This window comes from Trachinotus anak, unplaced genomic scaffold (genome assembly GCF_046630095.1).
Source record: "Trachinotus anak isolate AG129_WGS33_773 ecotype Australia unplaced genomic scaffold, CSIRO_AGI_Tana_v1 ptg000024l, whole genome shotgun sequence".
Lineage (NCBI taxonomy): Eukaryota > Metazoa > Chordata > Actinopteri > Carangiformes > Carangidae > Trachinotus > Trachinotus anak.
The window spans coordinates 10,619,272-10,631,969 of NW_027273875.1; the positions used below are offsets into that span (position 1 = coordinate 10,619,272).

A 12,698-nucleotide genomic window follows, 5' to 3' on the forward strand; every position below is an offset into this window, starting at 1 on the left:
TTTATTCACCACCGGATGTTTTACACTGATTGGGGTGAGATTTGGCATCTCATAAAGAAAAATGCAAGAAGAATGAAGTGCATAACATGAGGATAAAACTGTGGTGATGGAGATTTAAGTGGTTGCATGTGTTTCTGTGCCAGGATTGAACAACTTTGCTGCAGTGTTGCTGGGAAGTTTCAGTGGCTGATAGACAGGACACTGAACAATAAATCACTATCTAGTGTGTGCCTTAGTGTCCACATGTGTGTGTTCATCTGTCTTTTTTGTGACCTGGAGAGTCTTTTGTTGTTTGCACTGGGCATCTAATTCATGACCAAACTAAATCTGATTAAATTAGCATTAAAGTGGATGTTTTTTTAATTAAATGTGTACCTTGACAAATAAGAAGCAGTGTTTGTCACACTTTTATCTGTCTGTGAAGCTCTCTGTGGGCTTTATTAAGAGCACCGTTGCGAGGACAGATGCAGTGTAATTGTTTTATGGTACTGTAGGTTTGCACACCGTCAGGAGGTCAATCACATCAATTAACAGACGTCCATCCTGCGCTGTTTAGAGGAGCCCTGTTGATGTGTTGAGTGGAAGCTGTACACCTCTCCTGCTGAGGATGATGGCTTCCTGTTGTTAAAGCCGCTGAGAAATGACTTTATCAGGTTTTTTTTTTCCCCATTCAGGAAGCAGCCAGTTACAGTCGACTGGCGAGCACTGCAGCTCGTGAGCCCTTTCACTGTATGAGCAAAAGCACAAAAACAATTAGAGAGACACACATGCGCTGTGCTTTTATTGATCACCAATAATGTGTACTGTTGTGTGAGATACAGACAGCTTCCCTCTATCTGACTCTGTTAAGACAGCTGCACACAGTCTGCACTGCCGCTCTACAGAGCTGATGAGGGGAGGCGGTTGCTAGGACACCAAGTCCTACTGAATGAATAATGTGAAATAAATTCCTGTTGACTGGTTACTTCCTGCATTCATTTTATTTTATTTAGCTTTTCATGTGTTGGTGACAACACTGAAAGTCTTTGTTGCATATTAATAAAACATGAAACAGATGTATTACAAGGTTTTTTGCTGAAGCTCATTTGTGTCTCAGTCCATGGTTAGTCTTTCAAGTTTGAAAGGAGCACTACATTGTTAACAGTAGTAATTACATAATGCAGGAGTATGAAATTTAAAGATACAATTTATTTTACAATAACTGGTATGTATAGTTGTGTGCATGCACATGTATCCTCTTTATGTTAAAGCTGTTTGTGGTTGACAGATGGCAAAGCATGGCACACACCTGTGTATCCTTTATTGAAATGATGGCTGACTGAAAACAGATTCACATACAGATGCCACAAGTGATGATTCTGCCACATATCTTTTTTTTTTTTTTTGGTCATTTGTTTACTGTATAAGAAAAAAAAAAACGCATTAGCATAAGCTTTATTTTACCTATATACCATGATTTTTTGCAGCTCCTCTAATTTGGATATTGCACTTGGCCGTAATGCATTTCTGATTATAATTCAATTCATTGTGCAGCTCTAACTGTCGGTTAGCTTTTCGTTTTTTCTTTTATTCCATAAAGCAAAATGACCGCAGTGATCTAAAAGATGTCAGTCTGTCAATGCATGCAGTATGTTAAATATTCATACTCATGCAATGTTGTATAGTATCAGCAGTCTGTAAACTTTTACACTGAGTTAAGCACTTGGTGAGCAGAACAACAGACTGTTTCCACTGTAGACATTTTGACTTGTCGAAGCAGGGTGGCTCCAAGAATCCAAGACAGCCATCACTACTGTTTAAACATACCTGTGCTTTTCCTGCTTTGACAAGTCAAAATGTCTGCTGTGACAAGGTCCAGTGTACCAGATGTGTTTGCTCTATGTAACCAGTGCCATGCCCCCACTCTATAAACTGTCCTCTTGCCAACAAATTGCCCTCTCTTCCCCTCAGGAGTACACCATCGATGTCTTCTTCCGTCAGAGTTGGCGTGACGAGAGGCTGAAGTTTGACGGGCCCATGCAAGTTTTACCCCTCAACAACCTCTTGGCCAGTAAGATCTGGACTCCTGATACCTTTTTTCACAACGGAAAGAAGTCTGTGGCCCACAACATGACAACTCCCAACAAACTGCTACGACTAGTTGACAACGGCACGCTTCTCTACACAATGAGGTGAGAGCTCAGTCAACACTGCCACTTCTTTGCTCAATATTGCAGAGACTAAGAGTCTACAGCCATGCTAGCATCTCAGTGAAGCTGTACTTTAGCTAAATGCTCAGGTCAGCATGCTAACCTGTGCAAAAGACAGTGCCATCATGATGTTAATGTTTACCATGTTTACCATCTTAGTTTAGCTTTTTGAGCATGCTAACATTTGTGACTTACCACTACAGTTTTTTTAATCATTGTCACAGACCAAGTGAGTAGCTCTTAGCAGTGGAGATCCCCTGACTGGTGACTGAAAGCACCAAAGATACATTATATTACATTTTAAACGCCACAGAAATAATCATGATGTGATAGCTTTGCTGCAAACAGTAGGCTGGTGAGCCATTAACCTAATGTGTTTCTCTTGTATGGGCCTGTTGAACTGAACGTAACAGCTTGAACAAGCAACTAACTGAACTTAATACTGAACTGAGGACAAAGACAGAACCAGTGCCAGATGTAAATGTGTAATGAAAGGTTCAAAAGCATAGAAAAAAAGTTACAAACTGCAGAGTCATGGACTATGAACTGGAACAAACTAAATGATTCACATCGGCAAAGTGATTTTGAAGTAATTTCCACCTCTAGCACAAATGTCATTAGTTTTGCAGGTATTTGGTCTTAAACCAAATTATTGGACACATTTAAATTCTGACATGATGATGGTGCTAGATGAAAGGTTAAGGGTTCACCCCAAGTTATTGCAGTTCATCCTGAGTGGGCATGAATATCTGTACCAACGTTTCATGGTAATTCCTCTAACAGGTTGTTGAGACCTTTCACTTAAAAACCACAAATGTCAACCACAAACTCTTGGCACTAAAGGGATTAAAAACTTAAGTTGTGGGGAACAGACGCAGCAGCTATCTGGCTCATTTCTGATCATTTCATCAGTCTGAGTGTCAGATAACTGACTTACAGTCAGTCTGGCCCACACATTTCACACACAGACAGCTTGGATAATAATAATAATCACTTGATCAAAGGATTGCCAATGTGTGTATGTCATGCCTAAAGTACCCTGTGAATGGCATCTGCTACCAAGACAGTCACAGTCAGTGAAACTATTATCTACAGCACCGGAGCAAAAATAATTCATTGGTTTTAACTCATCTAATCACTGAATCTGTCAATCAGTCAGGCTTCCCCCACAGCTCAGCGTCAGAGCCTTTGAAAGGCTTGAAAAGAAATATTTTTATGATGGCCATCCACAGGGTCAGTATTGATTTTCAAGGGTGAAAATGAAAAAGTTAAAAAGAGTTCATTTTCATTTTGTGGTCCCACTTGAGTGGATTTGATGCGGTGGCAGTTCTGCCAAGACCAAGTACGACATCTGACGTCTAATGGAGTATTACAAGGACAGTTGTGTTTACATAACCAAGTAAATGTGTGGTAAGATGATACAGAGATTGTATGATGAAGTACAATAAACCTCTGTCAGACAAAGACAAAAAATGTTTTGAAACCAGCTTGTTGGTCGTCTTATATCCAGTTTGGGGCTTCATCTGTTTAGTTTCAAGCTACCAAACAAAACTACATTTCTGGAATCACTATCTTCGCACCATTGTTTATTCAGAATATATTTTATTCAGGATCTGAATAAAAGTATTAATAAGTATTAAAGCTACAAATTATTCTTTTGGACTATTGCTATTTCAACTGTCTATCTATAAAATACCATAAAAATACTAAGGCTAATATTGAATGTGTTTTTTAAGATGTACTTGCCTTACCTTCCCTTTATAATGGAGCGTTGGCCACTTCGTTGAAGGGCTCTAAATTAAAATTAGCTGTTTTTAGAGGCACTTTGTAACACTGCAAAGGAGAGACTGATAACTTAAGTTTGCCTGAGCGCACTTCACAGGTATTAGGCTTTAGAAAATAAATCTATCTATTTCTATAGGACATTTCATGTGAAGTACATCACTATAGTACCCTGAGTTGATTGGCACTCCTCAATGAACAACTGTGTAAATCCATTTAATCAGCACGTCTGCAGCATCTGAACTGAAAATGCTGTGAAGGCCTCTGCTCTGCAGGATTGCATCATTATTTTTTAACTGAGGGAGCTGGTATTGTCTTTCAGTGCTGCTGCAGTCCTGTGTTAGCAATTCAGTTTCCCTGATCGAGGATATCAATTTATAAAAAATTTAAAATGTACTCAACAAAGGCAGTGGTGTGTGCTTTTAGATAAAACTTTTAGTTAAAAATGTATTTATTCTAAAATCCCAAAACTGAACTTAAAAGTTTATGAGCCAGCAAAAACAAGCACAACAGCACAGCCATATTTGGAAAGATCCAGTTCTGAGTAATGAAAGCATTTTCTTTATCAAAATCATAATCCACTGGACCAATCATGCACAGCTTAACACTCAGGCACCACACAGTTGGAGTCTTGAAGAAGACTTATTAAACTCTGTTGGATTTTGAACATAAAATATCCAGATAATAGAAAACTAAATATACACTCTATACTGTGTAATCTACAGTTGATCTTACTTTTTAGCAGTGCTAGTGGTTGGTCCACCACTTTAATCCTGACTAAAATATCACAAAAACTATATGATGGATTTTGTACAGACATTCATGGTCCACATGGGATCAATCTTACTGACCTTGATGATAAACTGACTTTTCATCTAACGTCACTGTGAGGCTGACACTTTTGGTTTTGGTGAAGTGTTTCAAGAACTATTGCAATTGGGTAAACATATTCACATTCCTCATCAGTACAGTACATTTTGTTTTTTTCTTGTGGTGTGCTTTTTTATGCCTCTATTTGATAGAGATAATGTAAAGAAACAGGAAACGCTTGGAAAGAACTGGGGACCTAGCTGCTCAGGGCATCTGGGCCCATGTCGTATGCGTCCTCCTAACAACTCAGCTTTCAGGTTGCCCCCAAATTGCAATAATTAACCAATCAGATCTGAATGTCAGTTTGTCCAATACTTTTGTTTCTGACTAAATGATTGTAAACCGTATGAAATACCCATCAAACAAAGTAATTTGTGTTTAGTAGCTGACAGGGGCTAATTAGCAAATGTTAACATACTAGGCTAAAATGCTGAACATGCTAAACATGATACCTGCTAAACATCAGAATATGAGCACTGCCATTGTGACCATGTTAACATTTAACTCAAAGCACTGCTGGGCCTAAATACAGAGAGCTGCTGGCTGTAGACTCTTATATCATTTCTTTTATACTTAATATGAAGTTTAGTCACTACACAAACAGTTTGCTTTGTTGTCTTTGATCAAAGCTTTTCTAAATCTGTTGTCTGTGATCTTTCCTTTTTTTATGCCTCTGTCTCTGTCGGTGTGTCAGTGCAGCTTAGGAATGAGATGAATTTTGTCAATTTGTTGTCAGTTTAACTGCTGTATTATATGCAGCAGTGCACTGCTCACATTTGATTCATGTTGCACTGTGTTAATTTGCATAGTCACTTAGACACTTATCAGTACAGAGGCAGCACCAAAGAGCAGATAAGAGGGCGGAAAACAATGGACACACAGGGTTGTTGCAAGTGCAAAACAAAGATCTAATTAGAAACAATAGGTTTGTGTGGAAGTGGTCTGTGATGTTTCTACTTTTAATACTGTGCCTGCAGAAAACTTTATGTGTAACATTCTGCACCATGAATGTTGCTGAATTAGTTTTTTAATCATGTTCTTCATTGAATATACAAGTTTACATGTCACCTGTACAATCTGTACCATAAAATACATATAATACCTAATACAAGCATGAATCCGTAGATGAATATGAAGCTATGTTCAGTTTACCTGACATGTTTTACAAATGAAAATTTCACATTAACCAGCAACATCTACTGGCTCAGATATCCCAGCTGCTCAAATAACCCAGTTTTGGATTGATGCATGGACCATAAATGTTGTAACTGAGTTACAATAACCCTGTTTGAGTCCATTTATGAGTAACTCGGTCCAGTTTTATGCGCTGCAGTTTTGTTTGAACTCAGCTAATGTAATCCCTATGTTGATTAAACATGTATGAGTGACATAATATCCTCTATTTCTCTATTTACTAACAGAGTGCATTTTGTGGCTCAGCTGTTTGACCAAATCAAATAAACTCTGGTGCTCTCTGAAGATTTTGTCTTTGTTGTCAGTCAGCTGAGCGCTCATTACCACTGACAGGACGGGACAGAGGAGGACAGGGAGGGCAGCTCTCCAGTTTTTCTTCAAATATACATACTGTGGCTTTGAAATGACTGGAGTGGTGTTATTAAACTGGTCATTGTGTCACGTCTACGTCCTGCACTTTGAACTCTGCTAATGCCAATCTATTGATACATGATGAAGACATTCATAGCACCTCTATTGTGGTCTATCAAAATGCACTCTGTATCATATATTTTGTGACATGCATCATGAGGTGTTCATAACAGCTGCCACAACCATACTGCAGCCTCACCAGTGAAGCACTGTCCCTCCCCACCTCTCCCTCTGTCCCCCTCAGGTTGACCATTCATGCCGAGTGCCCCATGCACCTGGAGGATTTCCCAATGGATGCACACGCCTGTCCTCTGAAGTTTGGAAGTTGTAAGTCAGTCCAGATGGTCACAGCAAAGCCGAGTTTAATGTAAAATCACACTGCACAAACACTGGTGATTGTCCTCTGCAGGTGTTAAGCACCTTTCCTGCCCTGGAACAACTTCAGAGGACTCAAACTGCACTCACACCCAGAAATCTGATACTAGGGGATGACTGTCATGCTTAGAAGTGTTTCTTGTAGCAACATAGCGAAATTAGTGAACCATCAGCAGCACTGAGAGTTCCCTTGATAAAGATGAGCCAAAAAAGTCTATGCAATTAACACGCTTAATTAAAAAATATGTTCATGCTACTCATTAATGTGTTTCCAGCATAATGGGCAATACTACCTTACTGCAGATATCAGTGGTGCCATATATACGTTGGTTTTAAGTGACAAAAAAATTGCAGAAAAGAAATGTCAAAGATATTTCAAGGAAATTTAGAAACCATGTCTCCATAATATAGATTCTTACTCGATACTCTACAGGCATGCTAGCAGCTCTCTCTAACATACTGATGTTCAGCATGTAATGTTTACCATGTTTAGTATTAGCATGCAAACATTTTCCTAATTAGCAGCATTAAATAGTAATATATTTTAAAAAGTACAGCTGAGGCTGACATAAGTTCTGTAGCTGTTTGTCATAAATCAAAGTATTGAACATGTGAAAATTATGACCTGAAATTAAAAGTCTGGGATCAACAAACTCCGATAACACATCATCTGGACCCATGAATGTCTAGGCCAGTCCATCTCTGCATCTTATTTTTGTATGTTGAGTTTAGAAATTTGACCCGATGGTGGCTCTGGATGAAAAGTCAGGGAATCACCAGACTGCAGGAATCCTCTTCTGTCTTTCAAGTCTATCAGAGATATAACTGACAGACACTGAGTGTCACTATGAATAACTCTCTCACATATTACTGTACTGAAAACAACAAGGTGCTTAGCTCAGCTCCTTATATCCTGAAGATGACAGCACCTTTTTGCTGTAGCAAATGTAGGCGTTCTGCAGCGTGGACAGATAAAAAATAATATAAAAATTTGCCTCACATGTTGATTTCTAATCCATGTTACCGTTTTTGACCTGCTCTCTGTTGCCCAGATGCTTACACCAATAATGAGGTGATCTACCTGTGGACCCAGGGAGACGAGAGGTCTGTCGCTGTGGCGGAGGACGGCTCCAGGCTGAACCAGTACGACTTGCTGGGACACGTTATTGGCACAGAAACCATCAGTTCCAGCACAGGTAGCTACATGCCATCCTTCACCCTGACAGCAGTTCACTTCAAATGAAGTCAGACTTGGTGTTTTCAAGCAGGGAAAAGGTTACAGCCTAAACCAAGCAACACACCACGCAGAGCTTTTATGGCTGCAGTGCACACAGCCTGGTCAGCCAAGTATAAATTCATAGCAGTTTGACAACTGTAGTGGACACAAATTTTGTTTTGATGGAGGATACTGCAAGCAGTGTAACAAAATGAGTGTGCCATGGGATGAAACTCCTACGTTTGATATATAAACTCTCCTCTCTACTAGTTTTTCTCCATAAAATTTGCAGTTAATTAAAATGCCTTCCTTCTTTTCTGTTGACATATACCGGCACTCCTCTGTGTGTTTCCATAAAGTAACAGTCTGCACTTTTCTCCAGTTTCTGTCATAAGAGATTCAGTCTGCATTATTTAGGTCCGTCGAGAAAATGATGACTTTTATGAGTTTTTGTGGAAACTATTCAGCACATTTACAGAGATAATATGAAGAGGTGTGCCAGAGGTGAAAGTCTTATTTCAATCCTGTTTAGGGCTAATAGCCCGGAGTCAACTTCATAGGCAGAGAGTTAAAGGAAAAATGTCAGCCCATACTTGTGATCACATATTCATTTGATTTGAAATTCTCCTCATCAACACTGTTGCAGAAACCTTTTATCTGTCAAACACAATCACATTACTTTTTCTTTAGTTCCTCATTGAAGGGCAAAAAGCTTATGATAGCACTTTAACCTAAAGGGATGAAGGACCAAGGTAAGGACTGGGTACTGATACGCCAGGGTAAATGAGAAAATTCACAGCAGTTATGTGGTAACAAAATAGACTTTAACCAAGAAGGTTCTGGGTTCGAACCCCATGCCTGGGGCCTTTCTGTGTGGAGTTTGCATGTTCTCCTTGTGTCTGCGTGGGTTGCCTCCGGGTACTCCAGCTTCCTCCCACCATCCAAAAGACATGCACATGAGGTTAATTGGTGACTCTAAATTCCCCGTAGAGGGTTGCGTCAGGAAGGGTATCCGGCATAAAACTTGTGCCAGACTAGCACATGCTGCGATCTGCATATATACTGTATGTACTCAGAGTTATCATCTACATGAAATTGTAAGTTGCCACATAATTTTGACAATGGCAAATAACATCAACAAAACCTTCCTAACATCAATCACCAGCTTTAGCAAACAGTGCAAGAAGACAGGATAAAGTGCTGAAGAACTGATTACTGCAAAGCCAAAGATAAAAGGTTGCTTCGATGGGACAGTAGGTAATTACTGTGCATAGCTTACAACTGAGCCGCACTGGCTTTCCATTTGGAGAGATTTAACCTCTGCGGTGAAGCTGTTTGCTCACGCAGTTTTCACAAAGTGAGCTATAGAGTCACTGATCTGTCTGGCTTCAGTTGTGTTTGGAGACCAAACCACCATGAAACCACTTTGTTGGATGACACTCGACCTGTTTTCCCAGGAAGCGAAAACTGTGTTGAAAGCTGTTGAAATAATAGCACTTGTATTACTCCACAGAGAACACTTTCCTTGAGCCCATCTCTATTGTTGTGCTATTTGGTGGTTTGAAGTTAAGTCTAGCAAAATTCTGAGGTATTTTGAAGAAACATAACCTACTAAAGTCTGACTTTAAGTAGCAATATTCAAGATGGAGTCAACATGATTCGTTTCATGACTAGTTCAGGGTTTGGATGTCAGAAAATCTCATTTTTTTTAAAAACTTTAAACCTAATGGACCACAATGAGCCAAGGGAATGGGCGGATTTGAGCCAGTTCAGCTCTGGTTAGAATCCGCTCAGAAAAAAAAACACCTCAGGGAACGAAAGGCTGTTTTTCTCATATCTTTGCAACACAGATTACAGACATGGCAACGAGAGCTGGTGCCGAGGGAAACTGTGAATTTGTCCATTTGCTGCCAACAGTAACAAAATCTGAGCTAAAGGAAATGTGGCCACCTTTCCAGCTAGCAGGGAGGGACTATTTGATACATAAAAAGATAGGATTTCAGTACAGTATTCCTTTAAGGGCAGTACACTAATCACGGAATTCATTCAGTGATCATTTATCTTTCTGTCCATAATGATGTTCAGAGATTTGTGGACAACAGTGTTTTATATACAATGTGTTATAAAGTATGAGAGGAATAGAGGGGGTGCTCCTTTGCTGTGACAACTTCACAGAAAGGACAATGGTATCACTAAATCTACAATAGTGTCATCTCTATTTCATTTTTTTGCCACACCACTTTCTATACTTTTATCCCAGTTTAAACTGAGGTGAAATGGAGGTTAGTTATGTGACTTTCAAAGTCCACATCTCAACCACCTTGGAAAATATCTTTTAACTGATGTTCACCTCTGGTTTAATGGCTTATCTGAGGAAAAGAAGACAATCCTATGAGCTACTTTGATAATGCATGCGTACATGTCAATGTTCTAGCTTTAATAAATCCAACTTTGAATATTTCAGCTTGTGTTTCTCCAACTGGGCAAGGCTGTATTAATAATTATGACCTTGTGTGTTTCTCTCCATCTCTTTCTATGTTTCTCTCCTCTCCCTCAGGAGAATATGTAGTGATGACAACGTATTTCCATTTGAAAAGGAAAATTGGCTATTTTGTGATTCAAACCTACCTGCCGTGCATCATGACTGTCATACTGTCTCAGGTCTCCTTCTGGCTAAACAGGGAATCTGTTCCTGCTCGCACTGTGTTTGGTGAGTGCCATCTTGTGTTTTTAAACCAATGCACTGAATGATTAACTTGAATATGTTAGATTAATTTGGTGGATCTTAATTATGAGGTAAGAGCAAAACATCTGCAGAGCTGCATCTGTTCAGATGATTCAGCAAACTGCAAAACAAGTTGGGTGCAAAACATAGCTTGGTGCTTTTAGGTGCACATGGGCATGAATGAGTAATTTATTTTTTCCCCAAACTTTTATTACAGTATTGATTTGAGCCTTCTCCTGTAAGTGCAAAAAAACACTAATTAGTCAGCGATAAGTAGAAGCAAAGTTGGAAAGTGTGAAACAGGAAAAAATGCAACAGGTGATAGACGAGGTGCTGCATCTCTCAGGGAGGATGTTGAGCTACTTTATCAGCTATACAACAGCCAGGCTGGTTTTTACTCACTGAGCTGTAGATAAACCAGGCATGTTTGTCTTAAGAACAGAGAGAATCACACTGAAGTTACCATGGACTCTTAATAAGAATCCGACCACACGATTTTACTGGTGCAACAAAATAAATCAATTAACTTTCAAGTCAGAAGATCAAATCTTCACCTTTTAATACAGGACACTGAGCCCAATCTTTCACAGGAGTATCTTATATTTTGAATATGCTGAAGGATATTATTTAAAAAGATATAAGTTGCACAATATCCATTTGATTTCATATTTATAAGGACACTGTCCTTGTTGTATATGTGACACTTCACAGTGTTATCCTCCCTTTGTACTGTGAATAATAATAGATTCAATTTATCCATCCACCGCCATTCATGTTAAGAACATTGTGTCTGTTTAGATCAACCTATAAACTCAAGATGAGAGATCATGTCCTTCCCCTGCTTCTTTCAACTGCTGTCGTGCTGCATAATCCATGACAGAGCCTCTAACCTGTGTTTGTTGAATAATTAGCATTTTGATTAGGAAGTAAACCACACATACGTGAGGCAGTGTACTCTGCACAACAGATGTAAACAGCATGCAAAGAAAAGGATTGTTTAGGAAATAAAAACTGTTACTGCAGCCTATTCCCATGCATCTGGAACAATCACACTTCCATCAGTTCTCCACATCCACAAAAACACTTTTCCCTTAACAGTCATCTGAAAATCATTTCAGCCACACAAGAAATTCCATTTATATTCAATTTCCCTCACATGAGGAGAGGAGCTGTAATCAGTGTCATTTTCTCAGTGGAGTGATTGAAACATTTACTGTGAAGGACACAGTTCCCTGAAGTGCTCATATCTTGAATTTTTTTGTTCTCACCGTTGCATTGATCAGCTGAAATAAGCATCTTTCTACTGAGTTGTTAGCAGTTCTTTGTTCACCTGCAACTAAACTGTACTTTACTGTTTTGTTCTCTGGTAGATTTTCAACTTGGATTTTGTAGGCATGACTAAAGGTTAAGGTTATCGGGTTTAACAGCCTCATATACCTGAACATCATATAATATGCAGCCCATGTCCTAAAACCCAAATCAAATAAAAACATAGCACAAAGTTTAAATGTTGAAATAGTCAAATCATGCAAAATGCAGTATCAGAAAATCAATCAATCTCTGTCCTTAAACAAAGGAGATAGTTACCTATCAATCTTTCTGTCATAAATTATAATTTCTCACCAGTGGCTCACCGAAATTAACTGACTTCCCTTTTCTGCAACACAAATTTCATTCTTCGAGCCTCCTATGTGTCCATTTTTCATCAGATGAGAAAGGATGGAACAGATGAGGTGATTGCTTTTACAAGGTTGAATGGGCGTCCATTGTCCGAGTCATATTTCATTCCCAGCAATGCTGAACATAAAGGCCGAGATGTGACATGATCTGTAAAAGATGGAGGCCTGTTTTCTCTTCTGTAGTGTAATTCAGAATCATCATTATCCTGCATTAAATGTGTGCAGGTCAATAGCATCTCTCTGTCTGTTTGTGTATT

General features: G+C 39.1%; 1 protein-coding gene across 3 annotated transcripts in view; it reads left to right on the top strand.

Annotated features, from left to right (window-relative positions):
* The window catches only part of gabra3 (gamma-aminobutyric acid type A receptor subunit alpha3), an 89,053-nt gene that overhangs the window by 59,316 nt on the left and 17,039 nt on the right, over nt 1-12,698 (top strand). For all 3 annotated transcript variants that reach the window (XR_011684877.1, XM_071460708.1, XM_071460707.1), the window contains exons 5-8: nt 1,951-2,171; nt 6,691-6,773; nt 7,874-8,017; nt 10,595-10,747. Coding sequence is in view for 2 of the 3 variants with exons in the window: in XM_071460708.1 (XP_071316809.1) it covers nt 1,951-2,171; nt 6,691-6,773; nt 7,874-8,017; nt 10,595-10,747 (601 nt within the window). In the remaining variant the exon portion in view is untranslated. The remainder of the gene's footprint in view (nt 1-1,950; nt 2,172-6,690; nt 6,774-7,873; nt 8,018-10,594; nt 10,748-12,698) is intronic.